General features: G+C 45.0%; 1 protein-coding gene across 1 annotated transcript in view; it reads right to left on the bottom strand.

Annotated features, from left to right (window-relative positions):
- Window positions 1-844: 844 nt before the first annotated feature.
- LOC147639097 (casein kinase II subunit alpha-2-like) overlaps window positions 845-22,503 on the bottom strand; it is an 89,284-nt gene continuing 67,625 nt past the window's right edge. The window contains exons 4-10 of the mRNA XM_086787355.1: window positions 12,747-12,904; window positions 12,544-12,634; window positions 12,403-12,468; window positions 1,719-1,801; window positions 1,563-1,630; window positions 1,413-1,477; window positions 845-1,312 (exon numbers count right to left, since the gene is read on the bottom strand). Of these exons, the coding sequence (XP_086643481.1) occupies window positions 1,253-1,312; window positions 1,413-1,477; window positions 1,563-1,630; window positions 1,719-1,801; window positions 12,403-12,468; window positions 12,544-12,634; window positions 12,747-12,904 (591 nt within the window). The 3' untranslated portion in view covers window positions 845-1,252. The remainder of the gene's footprint in view (window positions 1,313-1,412; window positions 1,478-1,562; window positions 1,631-1,718; window positions 1,802-12,402; window positions 12,469-12,543; window positions 12,635-12,746; window positions 12,905-22,503) is intronic.

Genomic DNA, 22,503 nt, shown 5'->3' with positions numbered 1-22,503 from the left:
TATAGCTAAAACTAATCTTTTTAACAGCATCGTGCAACTATAGTTATTGCATTCCAAGATAAGGTTTTGCAAAGCATTCTTTTGCCACAAGTATCAGAAAAAGACATTACAACAAGTTGATTGCCCAGAACTAGACGCCTTGAGCTAAATGTCATCACTGTCATTGGTTTGAGAGTAACCCAGTGTATAATACCCGTAGTGTACATTGAAAAAGTTGGGGCTAACATCTCGTCCACATGATAGTTCACATGACTAGCTTGTCAGGTTCCCACCCACATATTTGCGAGTTATCATAAAGCAACCATAACCATCTTCCAGGTAGGTGCTCTGAATATAATCTGAGCCGTTGGTATAAGCACAACATTTCCAAGTTTGTATGCACTTGCCTTCTTAGAGGCTGTCACTTGCTACTAGGACCAAAGCTCCACATTCCACTCTGGTTGGGTTTTACAAGAAGGGCACCTTGATCAATAGTAAAAGTGGCATGGGGGCAGCTGCTCAGAAGCAACACCCCACTCAGGTGTGTTTCTCCACATGCAATTGACACCAAAATTGCCTAGGCTGCACTACATTACAATCCAGTTAAGGAAACTGAATGTAGACAAGACATGAACATACGTGAACACATAGATGGTATTATAATCTCTCGCATGGTAGTATAATCTCTCGTCTCACTTCCCATCTTGTTTCAACCCACCAAACAAAGAGGGCCTTGTTATTCAAAAAATCCAACACACGAGATACTAAAGACCCTGCCATGTCCACGTCTTTTGCCTTCATTAACATCAACTTCCATTGAATCATAAGAATGCAGGGCTCAGTGTTTGCATAAATGAGAGACACCTAAAACCACAAAGAAGATATAAATAACGATGTTGTGCAATCTGTCATGCCCTTCAACCTGATAAGTACTTCCTACTAGCTTTTGCAAAATCGAGGGACCATCTCCATGAGCTGGTTCATTACCAAGGTCGCACTTTAGAGCTAGTAAGAAAACTTGCTGACCGTGCATAGCCAGGCCTAAGTGGATCAATTGTGCCACGAGTCAGCCACACTAAAAATAAAAACAGGACAACTGCCAAAAAAAAACACTTCTTCCCAGTCTGAGGCAACATGTTCAAACAGTAAAATAGCTATATGCCTCAAGATGTTCAAACAGTCAAATAGCTGATAGGCCTACCCTCGCTCTACCCCACCCCATCTATTAGATCCGCTCCAGCAATGCAAGTGCCACAATCCAGCTTAGCTCCTGTCAGGAACTGTGGCAAAAGTGTGTTTCCCCTGTTCGAACAGGCTGAAAGTAGGGGTGCATCTGCTTGGATTTTTTAGGAAAGCAAAGAATTGAGGTTACTTTCACGTTGTTTCATGCAATTTGAGCTAAAACAATGAAAGGCAATCCCATATAAACTCACCATGGCCTCTCTAGCAGTAGGCCTCTCCTGGTGGTCATACCGCAATAGCTTGTCTAAAAAATCTACTGCCTGCAAGCAGCAGCATGGTCAGTGAATGGTACACATCCATAACGTAAACCATGCTTGTAAAAAGCATGTATAATGCAAAGCTTGCCTCCGGTGTAACTAGATGCTGGTTATCCAATTTGATGAATTTTGCCCATGGTTTCCGGCTATGCCTGTCGCTCGCACAGTTGAATAGTTACATCATGCTAATAGCACAGACGGGAAAAACAACCTTCAGTGACAGAATAGCTCAAAAAATACCATCCAACCAAGGTTCTGAGATTCGGATCTAGATCAATGTGATACTTGTTGAGATAAGCATTGAGTTCTTCTGTTCCCAGCACCTGTAGAAAACCACATTTATGACAAACAGCAGAAATAAGCCTGCATTAACACCATATGATCTATTTGACCTTAAAACAAACTTCAACAGTACAAGGTGGTTAGATAACGCACGCTGCATATGGTGTGTGGCACGTGCATGGTGCATGCATGCAGATGTACAGAAAGTACTGGTCAGGATAAGATATGCTGAGTAAGCTGCCTCTTTTCTAATTACAACGTAGAAATTTTATATACAAAAGAAGTTTGCGTGGAGGGTGCTACACGCCGCATGGATGAGGTCTACCAGCTCCCAACAAGGGCTACAACAAACAGGTAAGCAGCAAACCGTACCTTACCAAATCAAGGGGTTCCGTGTAGAACACTTGCGCCAATGTGCTAGGGTTTTCCAGAGATAGAGGGAAGAGTGTGGCGGAATCACACACTGCACACAAAAGAGTCCTAAACTATTGCTCTGTATTATGTACAAGAAAGAAGTAATACAACTGAAATTCACCAATGAGGTGATAGCACAAGTGGTGAAGGTGTTTGCCTAGGACCAAGAGGCCTTGGGTTCGGAACCCCCCTTGGTACTTCCCTCGGCGGCATCGCCTACGGGTGGATAATTAAGAGCCTACAGGCGATGAAAAATCAATAACTACGGGAGGATCTTGAGCTTAAGGCCATTCGGAAAAAAAAAACAACTGAAATTCAAGTACAAGATGTGGCTGAGAACGAAGACGTCAAACCACAGCCCTATGATGTACAATGATGTACACTCTCCCTACCTCGTTGAGACTTGAGCCTTGGCGCGGCATCTTCAGCGAGTGCATCTACCCCATTATTTGGGGCTGCTCCACAGCCATCCGCACATGGAACATATGGCACCCTGGGAGGAGGGCACAAGTAGATGCAGCAGTGGCACTTTTTTTTTATGCTGCAGATGTTCCTTTGGTAAAGGTCCGCAACCCATACTTTGCAGATATGGTGAAGGAGATTGCTTCTTTCGGACTTGGCTATGCTCCACCCTCATCCGAGGCATTGCGCACTACACTTCTAGCCACAGAGAGGACGGCCATAGAGGATGCCATTCAGGATGTATGGCGTAGATGTGGCGTCACTTTCATGTGGGTGATGGTTGGAGTGACACTAGGAGCCGCTCCATTCAGGGTATCCTTGCGTACTCTAGAGGATGTAGCTTTTTTATTAAAGCTATTGACAATTCAGAGGCGGGCAAAACTGCACAGAGATTGGCAAATATTTGGAGTGAAGCCATTGATTACGTGGGTCCCAATAATGTCATCCAGTTTGTTTCTGATGGAGAGAACTCAAACAGGGCAGCAAGGAGGATCATTGAGGATAGGTACCCACATATTTGCTTCACTCCTTGCATGTCACATGGGCTCAACAATCTCCTCAAAGATATTGGTAAAAGATGCAGTGGGTGGAGCCTTTTATTGAAATGGGCAATCACATTGTTTCATTTATCACTCGCCACCACTACATTTTGGCTGTATTTCGACAGAGATCCCCAAAGGATCTCTTAAAGTATTCAAATACACGCTTTGCATATAATTTCCTTATGCTAAAGCGTCTTTTTGAAGTGAAGAATCATTTGAGGCAGCGAGGGGATGGACAGGATGATTGAGAGAATCCTATCTCTACAAACTTTGGATGGGGGTAGGAGACAGGAGCTATCTCGTCTTGCGACAGGCAGGTGGACAGAGTATCACTCTGCATTAGAGGCTGCTGCATTTGTGGTGGATCCAAAATTTCAAGGCAAAGGACAAGAGACAGATGCAGAGGTTGTGCAAGGTTGGGAGGATATCTTGAGGAAACTTGTACCCAGTGCAGATGATAGGAGGAGGGTTCGTGAAGACCTTTCCTTCTATCGACAAAAGAGAGGCCTCTTCGCTTTGCAGGATGCACAAAATGATAGGTTCAAGATATCCAGTGCACAGTGGTGGGAGGATTGTGGGGCAGATACACCATTGCTGCAAAGATTGGCCATTCGAGTGCTTAGCGAGGGTGCTAGCTCCTCACCATGTGAGCGCTATGGAGCAGTTTTGGGAACATTGCAAGCAAGAAGAGGAACAGGCTTGGTGTCCAAAAGGCAAATGACCTTGTATTTGTTAATGCGAACTTGCGTTTTCTTAACAAGTTCAGGGTTGAGTGTACTCCAGAGCCATTTATTGGATTTTGCCTCGATCTTGATGACAATGGTGGTGAGGATCAGCCAGAGGGAGAGGATGATGTGGAGCAGCATGAGGATGAGCAGATTGAGGGACAACCTGGACAGGAGGATGAGATCCCACTTGCTGATGACTAGTCTTCGACTCACCAGTTACCTTGGCCCTTGAGGCTAGTTTTGTACTTGTCATACTTGATACTTTTGTCATGACTCATATGTCCATTGTACTCAACTTTTTCAGCTATTATATATCCTCATGCGATGTACTTTCTTTTCAGTTTCTATTTGGAGTCTGGACTCTTTAAATTTTTAATGTTTAAGACCTTGAAGTTTAATCTGTAATATGCTGACATGTCATATGACGTGGCATTCTCCGACGTTCCCGATCCGCTCCCGTTCCCGTTCCCGCTCCTGTTCCAGCATCCGACTTTCCCGAAACATTCCCGTTCCGCAGTAACTATGGTTGTGATGCTCTGTCTTTCGTAATTGAACTGTCGGTCTATTCGATTGTCCTGGGTCCCCTTTCGGTTTCAGTAAGACCACTTTGCGTCCACCGTGAAGGCTCACATTCCATCCTCCCCACGTCAGCACAAAGACCTGCAAAGTAACCTGCGGATGGGCCAAGCAACTCCGCTATCCAAACTCCAACACTAATGCATCACCTCAAATGGAGCATCAGCTCCAATGCACACTGAAGAAAGAAAGCAAAACCAAGAACAATACTCCTCAAAACCGTTGCACCAAATCTATATCCATTAGTATTGCTCGACACATGTATGTCTACACCACCCATGTCCTGGGGATCATACAAGTAATACATCCAGTGATGCACCGAAGGCCAAACTCCGATTGTTGTGAGTACAATCTCCAAGGAACCTATGTATTGTCACTAGCCTAAACATTTCCCAATACTCCAAGACATCTAAATATTCAGAAAAGTACAAGCTTTGAGAATGGGAGATTATCCTGGAATACAAAGGATCGGACTCCTAAAATCTAGGAGGGTTACTATTTTGGCCTGACTCGGATGAAAATTCCGTTCACGTCATTACGTCTGGAATTGAGCAAATCGAGAGACATGCCAAAGTACATTTGACAAAAGGTCTACGAGTAGGGATATTTTTAAAGGTAAAGATTATGGGAGAACCCATCTCTTAGATTGGGTCATGTAGCAAGAAAGTGGATCAAATTGAGACAAGTGGCCTCATACTTGTCAAAAAGTGGATCAAAGTGAGCCAAGTGGCCTCACACTTGTCGCTTCAGCTATTGTGTGGCTCTCCACTTGTCTATATAGCCTTCTATTGCCATTTTAGCTCATGGGAGGCCAAATCCATAAATTGGAGTCCTCTCTCTTGATTAAGGGAGGCTCTCTTACTGTACACTAGCCTCTACCACCGTTACAGGCTGCCCTAATGATGGCTACTCTCTTTCTCTCTCTCTTGAAGGCTGCCCATGAAGTATACCAACTGTTGGGGACTGTTTTGAAGGCTTCCATTGTGAAGAAATATTGAAGACAAGGTATTTAATCATTTTATTATGATTTCCAAGCACTGTACCTATTGTACCAGCACATGTACTTGTTGTACCAACCACTGCACCTGTTGTACCACTGCACCTGCTGTACCAACCATTGTACGTGTTGTACCAACACATAATATTGCTGTATCGGCTGAACGGAGAGCTCTACCTACAGTACCAACTCTATTGCATGAAGACCCGTGGTTTTTGGAAAAGAATCAATACCCACACGGAGGTATATGGTTGATATTGTTGGCTCGGCAATTCCTTAGCCTGTGTACCGGCTGAATTTTATGGTTGCCTCATGTTGGGCTGTGTTATGGCATTTGTATATGGATAATTTGGCATCTCCCATGGGGAGAGTAAGGCCCTCAAAGCTCCTACATGATATTATTCTCCTTGGGTGATAAAATACTACGAGGGGGAGGAGGGGTGGGTTGTGCACAACTCTCTTTTATAGTTATGTGGATTAAGTGTCATATGTTTAAGGCTATGGCTGATTTCAATGTTTAATTGCATTAATGGCCCAGCCTGTTGGGGTATAAACACAGGCTACTAGTGTAGTTAAATACAGCCAGCCTATCCACTTATGGAAGCAGTCATGCATCAAGGCATGTGCAAATGACAATTTGATTTATGGATTCTTAGAATCTATTTTGGAATCGTGGATTTGGCTTTATTGTCTATATTCTCTTCTATATGGAATTGGCTATTTATGCCTGATTTATGGATCTTATTATCAATCTCAAAGGCAACCAATATGGAAAATATCTTTTGGCTAGCATGGTGGGTTCATAACCCTCATGTCACAAGATCGAACCTAGAATAGAAAAGCTAAGTATACTTTGAGTTTGCAAAGTTGGTACTTTGCCACTTATTATGAAGTGCTTTTGATGTTCACTAACCCTTGTATGACTATACAAGGAGAATAGTGTGTTGTTGTCTACCTTGAGATGGTTTCAAGGAAACATTGTTTATGGCTCCCTTTATTGGGATGGATTATGTTTTTGGATCCCTTTATTTAGGATGCATTGGACTTATGGAACTTATGGTTATCTCGTGGATCAAGGATTTCTATTGGCGGCCAAAATGCCTGTAAAACTATTGGTGTTCACTAACCCTTGTATGACTATACAAGGAGAATAGTTGCCTTGAGATGGTTTCAGGGAAAAATTGTTTGACTCCCTTTATTGGGATAGATTATGTTTTTTGCTCCCTTTATTTGGGATGCATTGGACTTTTGGAACTCGTGGTTATCTCATGGATCGAGGATTTCGAATGACGGCCAAAATGCTTGTAAAACTATCGGTGGCCGAAATGCCTATAAATTATGTGTAGCAAAAATGTTTATGTAGCACCAAGATATCTATGCTTGTGAGTGATTCTCCTCTTATGTTTCACACTTGAGTCCACCTCTCCTCCAAGGGGTGTGGTCATAGTACCAACACGGAAGGCAAGTGGAGTGGACATGATGCTTGGTTGGCAGGGGCCTTACGTCTACGCCAAGGGTCATGTGGACTGACACCTTGTTAGCAGCGGGCTATGTCTACACCAAGTGTTAATAAACTAGAATCTGGTATGCTAGAGACTTGATGACTGCGTAATGGACATTCTACATCCGCGTGCAAGATCAATCAATCTTCTATTTCTCGGCCTGGTGTTCGCATGTGTAAGCATGGAAACCAGTTGGACAGTAGCATGCCTTTGACGTGACACTGGGGATTGGGAAACGAGTAATTGCTCCTTTGAGTTGGTGGATACAACACCAAAACTTATTTTGTTTGGATATACTCTTCGAGCATGGACAGAGAGAGATGATATCTGGACTTATGGGACTGTTTTGTCTCGCCTATTTACCAGGGACATGATTATGATATCTGAACTTATGGGCTTATTTTGTCTTGCCCATTTATTTGGGGCATGATTTTGATATTGGTATTACGAAGACTTATTTAGTCTCGCCCATTTATTTGGGACATGGATTCTTTCCGTTATATTGGATTTATGAGACTGTCTCGTGTCGCCCACTTGATAACACATGATTATATCTTGGATATATGGCTTGAAGCTTAAAGTTGGGACAACTTTAAAGAAGATACGGAGAATGTCACCAGCTTGGACATTTCCCAATATGAAAGGGATCTGGTGGACTCCAGGATGTCTAAATATTCAAAAAGTACAAGCTTTGCTCCTAAAATCTAGGAGGATTACTATTGTTAGCCGGACTGCAATGGAAATTCAGTTCACATCATTACATCTGGAATTGAGCAACTAGGAGGACATGCCAAAGCACATTTGGCAGAAGGTCTACCAATTGGGATATTTTTAGAGGTAAAGATTATGGGAGAACCCATTTCTTAGATTGAGACATGTGGCAAGAAAGTGGATCAAAGTGAGACAAGTGGCCTCACACTTGTCAGAAAGTTGATCAAAGTGAGCCAAGTGGCCTCACACTTGTCACTTCAGTTATTGTGTGGCTCTCCACTTGTCATTATAACATGCCCTTACCATTTTATCTCATGGGAGGCCCAAATCTATAAATTGGAGCCCTCTCTCTTCATTAAGGGAGGCTCTCTTGCTGCACACTAGCCTCTATCATTGTTACAAGCTGCCCTAATGATGGCCACTCTCTTTCTCTCTCTCTCTTGAAGGCTGCCCATGAAGTATACCAGCTGTTGGGGACTGTTTTGAAGGCTTCCATCACAAAGAAATACTGAAGACAAGGTATTTAGTCATCTGATTATGATTTCCAACCACTGTACATGTTGTACCAACCACTGTACCTATTGTATCAGTCATTAGACCTGGTGTACCAACACATTTTATTGTTGCACTGGCTGAATGGAGAGTTGTACCTACAGTACCAGCTCTATTCCATGAAGACCCGTGGTTTTTGGGGAAGAATCAGTACCCACACGGAGGTATAGGGTTTATATTGCTGGCTCAACATTTCCATAGCCTATGTACCGACTGAATTTTATGGTTGCCTCATGTTGGGCTGTGTTATGGCATTTGTATATGGATAACCCGGCATCTCTCGTGGGGAGTGTAAGGCCCTCAAAGCTTGTACATGATACTATTCTCCTTGGGTAATAAAATACTCCAAGGGGGGGTCGACCCATTCCGGCCTTTATCCGGTGTCAGCTGTGCACATCTCTCTTTTATAGTTTAGCGGCATATGTTTAAGGTTGTGACCGATTTCAGTGATTAATTACATTATTGATCAAGTGTTTTGCGAAACCCCCGGGCCCCTCGGAAGTTGCATGTACTATGAAGATACACCAACTAGCCTATCCTCGCTAGGACGAAAACAAATATAATGGCATGTTCTCTTGTAGTTCCTCGATGACATCAGACAATGAAGATACACCACCCAATTCAAACAGCCACGTCTTGCTAAACGACCCCAAAAACCAAAGCCACCGCCACTGAAGCCAAAGATTCCTGAAATCGATCCCGTCAAGTGGGAGAGACTCCGTTGGACACTCACACGCGTAATAGCACAACTTTAAAACCACAATTTGAAATGGACAACGTAATACAACTTGAAATTGAAATGAAATGAAATAGATAGATGGACACCAGTACTGGGGCCGGAACGGGCCGACCTCCCTCTCAATATATGATATATTTATTGGGAGTATTTAACAAATACAATGCTCCATGGGTTCCAAGAACCAGATGATGTCCATGTACATATGAATACAGTACCAAACAAATAGGCTCGAAGTAGGTGCTCGAAGCACAACGACCACTTGCGTGGTCCAATCTCTACGGTCCTGTGCCTTCACTGGACTCCGCGGAGAGCGCCCAACTGGTGCTCCAAGACCACGCACAAACAGGCGCTCTCGTACTAACGCCTGGCTCTCCCTATCTCAGCACCTTTGGACCGAGGTTCTCCAATAGCTTGGACTACCCGGCACCGAACGGGTGTTGGCCGTAAAGGGAGTCGGGAATCCCTTATCAGATTTATCACAAAATACTTTACTTAAATCTGAAATTCACTTACTTGTGGATAGTAGTTGGAGGACCAATACCCGAGGTATCTGTAGCTACTTGAGTGGGACACCAGATGTAGCCACTTGAAGAAGAAAAACGCCGCCTATGAAAAGGAGGCACAACCAGTTACCGAGGAGATTAGCCACCCGCTGTGTAGGTCACAGCCACCTTCTTGTGGAGAAAGGAAAAGGTGTAGTAGCCGCCTTTGGCTAGATTGAACAGTCCACTGGAAATGGAGAAGCAGCTGCCAGTTTGCAGAGTATAGCCGCCAGCCGCCTAGATGTAGGAACACAAGGATGGCCCACGTCTGCCTACAAGAGAACAAGGCATCGCAGCCTGAAGGTATGCAGCCGCCTTCGTGTAAAAGAAAGGGGCGCCTGGCTGAGTCACCTGGCTGCAGCCTGGGTGAGTATGCATAGCCTGAGTGGCGGCGGCCAACTGGAGAAGAGCATGCGCAGCAGTTCAGGTGGTGGCAGCCGCCTTTGGATGCAAAGCACCACTTGTTGGAGATGTACACGCAGCCTGCTAGTGTTGGACACACAGCCGGCTGCTTTGGTAGGCTGCGTAGAAGGATGGAGTGTAGTTGCCTGAGGATAGAGAGAGAAGCACCTGCTTGCAATGGGGAAAAGACGACTGGCTGCTGCCTGTTTTGGCCGCCTGCAGAGGATCACGTAGCCTGCTGGGAAACAGGTGCAGCCGCCTGGGAGAGTATAGAAGTGCAGAGTAAACAGCCGCCTGAATTTGCTCAGCCGTCAGCAAGAGATGAAGCACAGCACAACCAAGGGTGATGGAGGCGCACCAATCGTATCTCCAAGGGTAGTCGTGGAGCTTCTTTTATTAAGTTTGGAGAGGAAGTAAACAATAAGTGCTGGCTGGCTCCCCACGTTTGCATGTGGGTGGCCAGTTCCAAGGGGTGTGTGGGTAGGTGACCATGCACCCACCCCCACACACACACAACTAAAGTGTGGCTCCCCACCTTGGCCCCTAAGTGGGTGCCCAAAGGGGGTGCCCACTTTTAAGTGTGTGAATATAAAACCTTATAAACCAAAGGGTTAGAAATATAAAATATTAAAACAACAAGTGCAATATACTTACCACCTGTTCACATGCACCAAAACTCGTCAGAAGACAGAGCAGACTTCACGACTCACTGGCAGGCGTCCCCGCTCAGTAAGTAACACGTCAAGCAGGCAAACACAAAAATACAAGTCATGCGAAAACAGTTTCAAACATGCAAAACATGAGTGCATGTGCAAATAGTATCATGGACATATCCCCCGTTCATGGAACAAGTACAAAATATCTGTCGGCACAAAAATGGCACGACGCAAAATATAAAACCTGGTCTTCCTATGGAGTGACAGTCCCATAGGTAAGACACAGTTCCAGGCACGAGTCTCCCTATGGAGTGACAGTCCCATAGGTAAGACACGGCACGAATACTGGCTCTTCCATGGCGTGACAATCCCATGGGTCGAACATAGTCTAGGTCATACACGGGTGGCACCAGTCTAGCTCCCGTCCATACAACACCATCCTGCTAACACACGGGTGGCACCAGTCTGGCTCCCGTCCATGTCGGCAAAATACTGGCCTCTTCACATGAGACACCGGCCTTGCCTCAAGTGAACGAGACACAAAAACTGGAGATGGACCAAATGGTCGGCCAATTGGTGACAATTCCCCACTGAGTGCAGACAACTGTGAAGACTTTCCCTCGGAGACCTGGCTGAAAACTTCCTTTGTTCGTACCTGTGCAACGAAGCACCCCCGGTGTGTGCGCAACCGGAGAAATGAAAAAAGCTGAGACACGCACACATGCATCTCCCTCCCACTCATCCTCCGGTTCTAAAGAAGCCGCCTCCTCAAACTGCTCCTCCAATTCTAAAGAAGCCTCCTCCTTGGATTGCTCGTCCAAAGCCTTCGGACAATCCTTCGGGATGTGCTCAGTGGAGCCACAATAAAAGCATTGTACAGCAGCCATCTTGGTGCAACGCTCTCCAAGGGTGAGGCGAGTCACCGAGGCTCCCCCACTTGGGTTGTCCTTACCATCCTTGGCCTTGGACTGGCTTTGCCTTGTTGTTGCCCCTGTTGTTGAGTCCTAGGCTTGGAACTCCCCCGCGTCTCAAGGGTTGTAGCAAGACAAACTGCATCTGATCAATCACGGAGCCGATGTGCATGAATGTCTATGTGTAAAGACGGTGTCAAACCAACTTAACCCAGGTGCAGTGAAGAGAACCCAAATATTCACTTTCCCCATACCCGAACTCGTGGACTCTTGAAATCTAGGTGCTCTACCCTATCCAAGCAATCAAACGCACACGGGTGCCCAAAAAGAAAAGAAATTTGCAAGTTCCCTAGGCTCCAATACCAACTGTAGAACACTTGCGGTTATGTGCTAGAGTTTATTGAAAGAAGAGTGAGGCAGAATCACACATACGAGTTTGCTCTGTATAATGTACAAGAAAGAAGTAATACAACTCAAATTTAAGTACAAGATGTGTCTAAGAATGAAGACAGCCCTATGACCTACTATACACTCCCGGCTAACACTTCGCCTACAGAGAGAAACGCTCTCTGAAGTCCAACACTAAGGAATGCGTATGAATATGACGATTTGGCTACCGTATATATATGCAGCACCAATGCTCCTAGTCGGCTCGGCTAGTCGTATTGCTATCGGCCAGCTGTACCCAACTGCCACATGACATTACCACTGCCACGTGGCAATGCCAAGTGTCACCTGTGCTGCCCAACCCTACCCATCGGCTCGTATCTTATGTCTAGCTCTGCCCTACATACTCATAGGTGTGTCACATTCAGTGTGCATACATAATGCAGTTATGCATCCTACTAGTACTACATAAGGCCTTAAATAATGAGAAAAATAAAGATTTCAAATAGCTCATTCCCAACCTTCACAATCTTCACCAACTGGTCTGCATTATCGTGCCCATAAAAGAAGGGCTCCTTTTGAAAGATCTGGAAAAAAAAAGCAAGTAATCAATGGGTTTAAAAGAGAATCCAAATTCAGCTCATATATTCTGAAAAGCTTACCATCCCTGCAAACATGCAACCCAGGCTCCACATGTCCAATGAGTAATCATAGTCTTGTAAATCTACAAGAAGCTCCGGACCTTTGAAATACCTGCATAAAAAGCCAAAATCTTAACTAGAATAATCTCAAACACAGTCATCAACCCACTCCAAGTATTTTCCAATACACTTATTAAGATGAGTGAGCATGCTCACAACCGCACCTTGATGCTACACGGACGTTATAATCAGTGTTAGGGTGATAGAACTCTGCAAGGCCCCAATCAATCAGTCGTAGTTTGCGCTGCTCATGATCAATCATAACATTATGAGGTTTGACATCACGGTGCATAATTCCTTGTGAGTGGCTGAAATCGAGGGCCTGTGCAGCAAAACATCCATGGTCAAAACGGAGTAATCCAGACAAAAACCCATAACAATACAAACACCTCATAAAAGCTTTGAAAGAAGCCAAGGAGCATTTTATTTTCTGACACATAAAACCTACTACTAGAATATAGTTTTTCTTCATAATGATCATTATCCTGGAGGAGCCCCAGAAGCCAAAAATTTCAAAGCAGTATGACGAACCATTCTAGCAAAAAACAGACATCATAAAAAACATCAACTGTAGATCGCCAAGATCCTTGAGCTGCCAGATGGATCCCTCCCTCTCAGAAACCCCGATTTGCAACCCTTGCCACAGCTCTTTCCTCTCTGTGAAGCCTGCACCCCCCCTACTGTTCATTTCTCCCACCGTGTGCAGTCTGTCCCCCCCCCCACCCCCCCCCCCCCCCCCCCCAAAAAAAAACAATCCCTTTCCCTTCCTCCTTTCCCTTCTATCCACCCCTCCACACTTGCAGCCTGCACCCCCCCCCCTCCCCCACACACACTTCCCACTGGAAGCCCACCCTTTGTGCCTATGTCATTGTCACCGGCGTGCGTTTCCCTGAGACTTTAATCAACCGTTTAAACATTCACATAACCAGTTCACATAATGCACCTGTAAAAATGAATATCTACAAGATATACACCATGCATGTACTGCAGTAAAACGCATTGAGGGCCAAAGATGGTCTGGTCCCTCCTTGTGTTTTATTACCAAAAGAATATTTATGATTTACAAAACTTTCCTGGGGACGTCCTCAGCCTGGGCAACCAGATTATTCCAAGACAGAATTTATAAATAACAACCTGTGCCAATGCCAAAATCTTATGCACAATCCTTTGCCGACAACCTACCAGGCAAGAAGTCTCTCACTCCAAGCAAGGATAGGAAAACCCAAGCAGCCACCTTACACAGGCTTGCCTCTAACAAATGGATGACCTGTCATCTACCCATTGCTAGGGAACCTAGTTTTCCACAAGCTCTTCCCAAGGCTAGTGTCACAAGTGGGGAGGGGCGGGGGGGAGGAGGGGGACAGAACGACAATGGACCAACACTTCAAATACCGGACAGAGCATGATAACACGGCGGAAGAACCATAAGCAATACAATAACACCGCACTGAGCTGGAATGGGAGGCCCTAGTAGGAACTTCTTTATTCACACAGAAACTTTTACAAGATACCAAGGTGCAGATGCATACAGCACCGGATTTTCCACAAAGCATCAGCACAAATCTTGCCCAGATATCCATCCAGTGGCAAGATACGAACATAGCACCAAAAGCCATCCGAAAAACTGTCTCAAAACAGTCCCATAATCAGCTCATAAACAATCCATCAATCAACCCAGACGGAGCCAAAAACAGTCCCGAATTCCGTGCCAAAACAGCCCCAAAAACTAAGCTCTCAAATCAATCCCAAAAGAGCTCTCAAATCAGCCCCAAAAACAGTCCCCTGACCAGAAATGAATCGACCAGCCCTATCACGCTCTGGGAGAAAGCGACCAGCCATGTGGCTGCTCCGGAAGAAGTCGACCAGCTCTATGGCACTCGACCAGCTCTATAGAAGGTATGGAACAAGGCGGCCAGCCCTACGGGAAGTATGAAGCAAGTCAAGTCGGCCAGCGGAGAAAAGAGAGAGAAGACTCCAACAGCCCCAATCCTTGCTTTAATAGAGTCCGAGTAGCTATATTTGCAACACTTTTCCCTTTTTGCCCAAAATAGGTGAACTTGCCCAAAGATATCAACGTTATGCTTTTCTTGGCTTATACTCCAAGTTTTAGCCCAAAATATCAACTTTTGTGCTTTTCCCAAGCTTGTTGGCCAAGTTTCAAGTAGGCGCCTCCTTTTGTCCACATGTAGATACCCAAAATAATAATATGTCCAGCCCATCTTTAATGATATGTGAACACACCGACTAATAAACATTATAACTTTGATGAATAAAATCCCATGCTACTCATGTTGTGTTGCCATCTTTGAGGCCAAACTTTGTTGATAGATGCTTCAGCTTTCTTCTATGGAAAATCCCCATTCACACCTTGGCTCTGCTCAGTGTTAAAACACTGGTCAAAACTGGTGAAGGGACCAAATGGTCACACTTGTCCCAACCTACCGGGCAACGTACCCACAGAATGGACAGCCTGATTCTCCACAATGTAAAATAGTCCATAACGATTCCAACTTTGTGTCAAGCAGTAGATGCAACCTTTGGGCATTTGATTCAACCACAAACCTTAGGGTTTCTAAAGATTACATCACAAAAATAGTCCCAAACAACAAACATGCATGCTGATTCATATAGAAAACAGACCACTAAAGCTGGTACAGTTCACGGAACAGTAAATTGGAGTCCACGAGCAGAAAAATAAACAAACCCCAGTAACAAGAACAGGTCCCAGGCAGTAACTTCCCCACCCCAGGCAGTAGGTTCAGCCTCAAGGCAAAAATGGGTATCAGCTTTAGAAATTGAAAAGCTTGAAAACAAGCCATAAAGGTGAAAGAGTGCACAGAGCGGAAGCAAATAAGCACGAAAGTGTGCTGCGTAGAGAGTGCAAGAGAGAGAGATATGGAGCAACTATGCTGAATATACTCAAGTGATACAGTCCAAGACACAGAAAGAGTCTCATAAGTGAGGGAGCAAAAGAAAGACTAGGCAAGATGGAAAAGTGAGAGGCCAGCCTACCTATTTATAGGTGAGAAGAGTAGGCCGAATGGACATGCTAATACTGGCCGACTGGACATGATATAGCTGGCTGACTGGGAAAATACATCCAGGCTGGGAAAAATCCCCAAAAAATATATAAAAAGGGATGGCCAGCCCACAATCAAGGACCATGAAAAAGAGACCAAAAGGGACACCAAACATGGGCAGAAACTCCTCTCAGCACCAGATGCTGAACATACTCCGAGAAGGCGAAGATGAGGAGCCAAGGAAGCCTGAGAAATCGGCTTGGTGAACAAATCTCTAGCATTCTCCACTGAAGGACAATACTCCAAACGCAAATCTCCAGCAAGAACCCGTTCACGAACATAGTGATATTGTATCTCAATGTGTTTCGTACGAGCATGAAACACAGGGTTCTTGGCGATGGCGATGCAACTCTGATTGTCACACCGAAGAAGAGTAGATCCGGTAGGAGGACAGCCAAGCTCCTCCAATAATCCCGCAACCAAATCGCCTCACATGCAGCATAACAGACCGCACGAAACTCCGCCTCTATAGAGGAAAGCGCCACAGTAGGCTGCTTTTTATTGCTCCATGAAATGGCTCCAAACCCAAGTAAAAAAACACAACCAGTGGTCGAACGTCGAGTATCTGGATCTCCAGCCCAATCTGAATCAAACCATCCAAGAAGACTGCATCCTTGGCCATAAAAGATGCCAAAGTCCAGAGTGCCACGCAAGTACCAAAGAACTCTGAGAGCACACCACCAATGCTGCTAACGGGGTTTGGATGAGGAAGAACTCAATAAGCTGACTACGAAACATACGTCCAATCGAGAGTAGGTCAACCAAACCAAACAACCGACGAGAACCCAATACTGGCCCTGATCAATCCTTGGAGAAGCATCAAGTAGAGAAAGCTTCTCACTAGTATCCATAGGAGAAGATACTGGTTTGAATCCAGTCCTCTGAAATCTCTCAAGAATCTCCCTTGTGTACTTCTGCTGAGAGAAGAAAATGCCCTCCCGGGTCTGCCAAATCTCAAAGCCAAGAAAATAATGTAGAAGGCCAAGATCCGTCATCTCAAACTCTGTCTTCAAAGTATCCATGACTGAACGGATCCTCACAGAATAAGAGCTTGTAAAGATGAGGTCGTCAACATAGACCACAATGATAACTAACAATCAACCCCCTCTCAAGGAGCATATAAAGGTTCAAATCTGCATGAGAACGGCGCAGGCCGAGCTTCTGAAAGAACTCATCAATTTGCTGGTACCAAGCCAGCGGAGCCTGCTTCAGACCATATAAAGCTTTCTTCAGCCGGTACACCTGATCCAATTTGATTGGAACAACAAATCCCGGCGACTGATCAACATAAACTTCCTGTGTAAGCTCTCAATTCAGGAAAGCTGACTTGATGTCCATCTAGAATGCGGGCCATCTATATGTCCTACAAGAGCAAGAACGGTGCGAATGGTAGTCATCCAGGACATCGGAGCGAAGGTCTCATCGAAGTCGACTCCAGAGCGCTGAGCATAACCCTTGGCAACCAACCTCGCCTTGTGCTTGTCCAAGCTACCATTAGCTCGGAACTTTGATTTGAAGATCCAGCGCACACCAATCACCTTATGGTGCAATGGCCTAGGCACTAAAATCCAAGTGCCATTCCGTTCAATAGCACACCAATCACCTTATGCTGCAGTGGCCTAGGCACCAAAATCCAAGTGCCATTCCGTTCAATAGCATCCAGCTCTGCCTGCATAGCATGACGCCAAGGCTCATGTGAAAGAGCCTCGTCCACAGAGGTGGGATCAGGAGGACCATGAATGATAGAGGACATAAGAGCATAGTTAACAAACATGTTGTCCTCATGAATTTGTTTCCCTGTAACTCTGGAAGATCGCTTGAGAGAACCAGGCGGAGGAGTAGAAGGAAGCTTACGTAACCCAGAATCACTAACTGTCTGATAGTACCATCCAGGCACAGATCTGCTCGAATTCACTGGAGAAGGAGCAGAGTCATCATCATCTAACGAGTCATCATCATCTAATTGAGAATCCAGAGCTCGAGATGTAACAGAAGTAGAGAGAGGAGGAGGAGGAGGCGGCGGCGGCGGCGGAGAGGAGGAAGAAGAAGCTCACCACCCCCCTCTGAAGATGTAGGAGTCTCGTCAAACACCACATCACGGCTCACAACAACTTTGCCCGCCTGAGGATCATAAAGACAATATGCATTGGACACAGTGCTGTATCCAAGAAAAGTCGTGCGCTGAGACTTCGAGTCCAACTTGGAGCAATGCTCCTTTGGCACATGAACATACGCCGAACAACCAAATATCCGGAAATGAACAACAGAGGGCTTCTCACCATGGAAAGCCTCATATTGAGTTTTAGCTGGAAGCGCAACAGTAGGAGACCTATTCTGAATGTAGACAACAGCGTAAGCCGCCTCAGCCCAGAAACGTCGAGGTAATGAAGAATGCTCAAGCATAGCACGGGCCATCTCCATAATGGTCCTATTCTTTCTCTCTGCAACTTCATTATGTGACGGAGTATATGCTGTAGTAAGCTGTCTCCGAATGCCATGGGTCCTACAATATTGCTGAAACTCCTGGGATGTAAACTCACCCCCTCCACTGGTCCTGAGAGCCTTGACCGAGGAACCGGTCTCTTTTTCCACCTCAACTCTCCAATCACAAAAGTGTTGAAAAGCCTCATCCTTGGTCTTCAGAAAGAAAACCCAAGTTATATCTGGAGAAGTCAAAGCATGTACAACGCCTTACTCAAAGACACAGTACTCATAGGACCACATAAGTCTGCATGAACAAGAGCAAGTGATGTCGAAGATCTGTGTGTCGCCTCCTTCGAAAAGGCGGCTCGATGTTGCTTCCCTTGTAAACAAGAAGAACAAGCAAAAGATGGAGCCTTGATGGTTAGTAAATCCTCAACCAACCCATCCTTCAAAGCTCGTTGTAGAAGCTGATAGCTCAAACGGCCAAATTGAGCATGCCAAAGAGCAGCAGAAGAACCAGAAGAAAGCAGAGCAGTTAACTTGTACAGACCACTATCTTGGACTCCTTGAGCCAAGATACTATCAGTCTCCTTATCACGAATGGTAATCTCATAACGAGAGAAGATCACCTCCGCACCTTGAGCTGTAAGAGCACTCACTAAAAGGTTAAATGCCAAATCTGCAATGTAATGTCAGAGAAGTACCTCTTGTCCTTGGAAGAGCGGAAGACGGGGGTGGTGCCATGTTCCATGTATTGGCACGGAAGAAGAATCACCCAAAGTGATCTCTCGAACCAATCTCGATGGCGTGTTGTCAAATCCCCACGGATCTTCTCGTGATCGTTCTTGGTTCGAGACTCGAATCCTGCAAACAAACGAACAAACAAACAAGGAGGTGCAGGCCTGACTCACATCCCAACCATGACAGCCATGGGCAAGCCCACAGTCTTGGCTGTCCCCACCGAGCCACAAGCTGAGCTAACTAGGTTGACGTACCGACCAATCTCCTCCTCGCGACGTCCCATACCGCCACGAAGCTGCCCTCGCGGGCCTCGAGATTGCTGCCGGCCTCGGCTGCGTAAAGCAGGTGCACGTCTGCACTAGATCCAGGCTCCAAGACCATAGAGCTCTCACAAACTCGCGAGACTCTCTATATCCCAATAACTAACCTTGGCCACCCTTTTATAGGCTCTTGGCCGGTCATCGGGCGTCCACACTTGGACGCCCGCCCGTCCATACTTGGGTGCCCACCCATTAGTATATCCCTAACTCAGCTCGTCAATCAACCACCCTAGTTCCAAGCTTCCCCAAGCCCCGAAACTAGTCTTGCGTGCGTGTAGCACACGGTAGATACACACTGTGCACATGACATACTCCCCTTCCTCTAAGAGCTCACTCTTGAGCTCACTAAAAAGCCAGGGTAATCTCTCTGAAGAGTAGTCAATGTCTCCCATGTAGCGTCCTCCTCAACACGATCCTTCCACTTGATCTTGTATTCCGTGATAAGCGTATTACGTAATCTTTGTTCACGAAATCCAAGAATCTTTTCAGGTTCGTACAGAACAAATGTCATGTCCTCGACATCTATAATTTCTTGAGGAGTAACTAACTGATCTGCTCCACCCAGTACTTCCTTAAGTCTACTGACATGAAATACAGGATGAACTTTCACATGAGAAGGCAAATCCAATTCATATGCAATTGAACCAATCCGTCGTGTAACACGGAATGGTCCACAGTATCTAGGGGATAATTTCGGAGATCGACCTGTCCGTAAAGTCAATAGGAAGATAATCCTCCCATGAACTGTCTTTTGGATACATATGCGCGAAGCATATCCTCCAAAATCTGATTCACTCTTTCAATCTGGCCATCAGATTGAGGATGATTAGAGGAACTCAAATCCAAAGTTGTTTCCAACTTCTCAAAAACAAGTTTCCAAAAATCACTCGTAAACTTAGAGTCCCTATCACTGACTATGTCCTGCGGTAACCCGTACAGTCTAAACAATTGCTCGATAAACTGCCGAGCTAATTGCGTAGCTGTAATAGTCTTCCGGGTTAGTAAAAATCTAGCCATTTTTGTCAAGCGATCTACCACAACCCAAAAAGAATCGTGGCCTTGATGTGTTCTTGGCAATCCGGTAATAAAATCCATGGAAATACTTTCCCATTTATTACCTGGGATTTGCAAAGGATGCAACAACCCAGCCTGTCTAAAGCGTTCAGCTTTATTTGCCTGACAAATTTGACACTTGAGAACATAATCTTCTATATACCCTTTCATCTTTGGCCAATAAAAAGTGTGTTTCACTAACGATAGCGTCCTGTGTACCCCATGGTGTCCAGCAGAAGGGGCATTGTGACACTCCTTAAGAATCTTGAACCTAATGTCCGGGATCTGTGGTACACAAATTTTGTCATTACGGAATAGTAAACCATTTCGAATCATCCACTGGCCTCCTGCAGCCTAAATGGTAGACTGCTCAGTCATTGAGTCTTAGTCAATCAATGAGCTCCCGTCCTGGATCTTCTGCCAAAATGGACCAAAATAACTATCAGTCCTACAAAGCCCTCTCAATGACTGAAATAAGTCGGTAGAAATCTCGGTGAACGACAAAGTATTCACCTCTCTAATTCGACTAAGCGCATCTACAACACTATTCATGGACCCTTTCCGATAACGGATCTCAAAATCAAAATCTTGCATTAACTCCGCCCAATGAGCTTTCCTGCCTCTCAAATCATCCGCATCACATACATACTTGATTGACTGATGATCAGTCAATACCACAAACTTGGAGCCATATAAATAATGTCTCCAAACCTTGAGAGCATGAATCACAGCATAAAGCTCCTTCTCAAGGGTTGGCCAACGAGATTGAGTGTCGTTTAGCTTTTTACTTTCAAAAGCAACCGGTCTACCATTTTGAAATAAAGCAGTCCCGATAGCATAGTCACTGACATCAGTTTCAAGAACATAAGGCAGACTAGGATCAGGAATGCTAAGATAGGTGCTTCCTTGACTTTATCTTTCAAAAGTCTGAAGGCCATAGGCTGATTTGACTTATGTCCACGACCTTTCAATAAGTCGGTCATCGGTAGTGTGAGCTGAGAGTACTTCCGTATAGATTTTCGAAGAAAAACTACAAAACCGACAAAAGAACGAAGTTGTTTCACTGTTCGCGGTATAGGCCAGTCCAGAACCTTCTGAACTCGGTCATAGTCAATGCTCAATCCATCTCTAGTGATTTTGTGTCCCAAGTAAATGATGTCGGTCATAAAGAACTCACATTTACTTAACTTAGCATATAGTCGATTCTGTCTTAAAATAGATAAGACAATCGTGAGGTGTCTGACATGATCCTCAAGAGTACGGCTATATATCAAAATATCATCCAGGAACACCACCACAAATTTTCCCAAATATTCACGAAAAAGATCGTTCATCATTTGCTGGAAAGTGGCTGGAGCATTGGTTAACCCAAAAGGTAATACGAGAAACTCGTAATGGCCATACCTAGTCCGAAAGGCGGTTCTTTCGACATGCCTTTCATAAATACGTATCTGGTGATAGCCAGTACGTAAATCTATCGTCGTGAAATATTTCACTCCTGCTAACCGGTCAATCGGGTCATCTGATCTAGGGAGAGGATAACGGTTCTTAATGGTCAGCTTGTTCAATCTCTTGTAATCTATACACATTCTCCAGGTATTGTCCTTCTTTCTCCTAAGCAACACAGGTGCACCCCAAGGTGATTTACTTGGACGGATCTGGCCCATCCTTAAATAATCTTCGAGTAACTCATCTTTCTCAGCTTGGCTCATCCTGTAAGGTGGAATACTCACAGGATGAGCACCAGGGATCAAGTCAATACGATGATCTACTACCCGTTCAGCTGGTAAACCCGATGGCAGTTCCTTAGGAAATACATCTTGAAACGAATCAAGTATCTTCTGTAATTCTTTGCTTTCAAACACACTTAATTCATTCACATCCACGGAAGGGATGAGAAAAGAAGAAAGTGGAATCAATATACAATGGAAAGCGGTATACAAAGAAGAATCCACTGAGAGGGATGAATACAATCACCTAAAATACTTTACTTGGTGTCCCTATGCTAAAAAGAAAAAATATGACTAGACCAATCTATCTGGACTTGAAGAGTCTTAAACCACTCAATCCCTAATAACAAGTCTACATTTTCTAGATGCATTACATGGCATTCCAGAGTATCTTTGTAGTCCTGAATCTGGATTGGAAGCATCTCCACCTTTCGATCCCAAACTTGCCTTCCCGCAGGTAGGCGTACCTCATAGGTATGATCGCTGGGTGTCTTATCAAGACTCAATTTCTGCACAAGTTTGTAGTTAACAAAGTTGTGTGAGCTACCAGGGTCTAAAAGAATGTGAATCTTA

Source organism: Cibotium barometz, chromosome 4 (genome assembly GCF_041138505.1).
Source record: "Cibotium barometz isolate CiBa-2024 chromosome 4, ASM4113850v1, whole genome shotgun sequence".
NCBI classification, from domain to species: Eukaryota; Viridiplantae; Streptophyta; class Polypodiopsida; order Cyatheales; family Cibotiaceae; genus Cibotium; species Cibotium barometz.
Note: the sequence above shows the minus strand (reverse complement) of the source record. Positions and strands in the feature narration are given on the sequence as shown.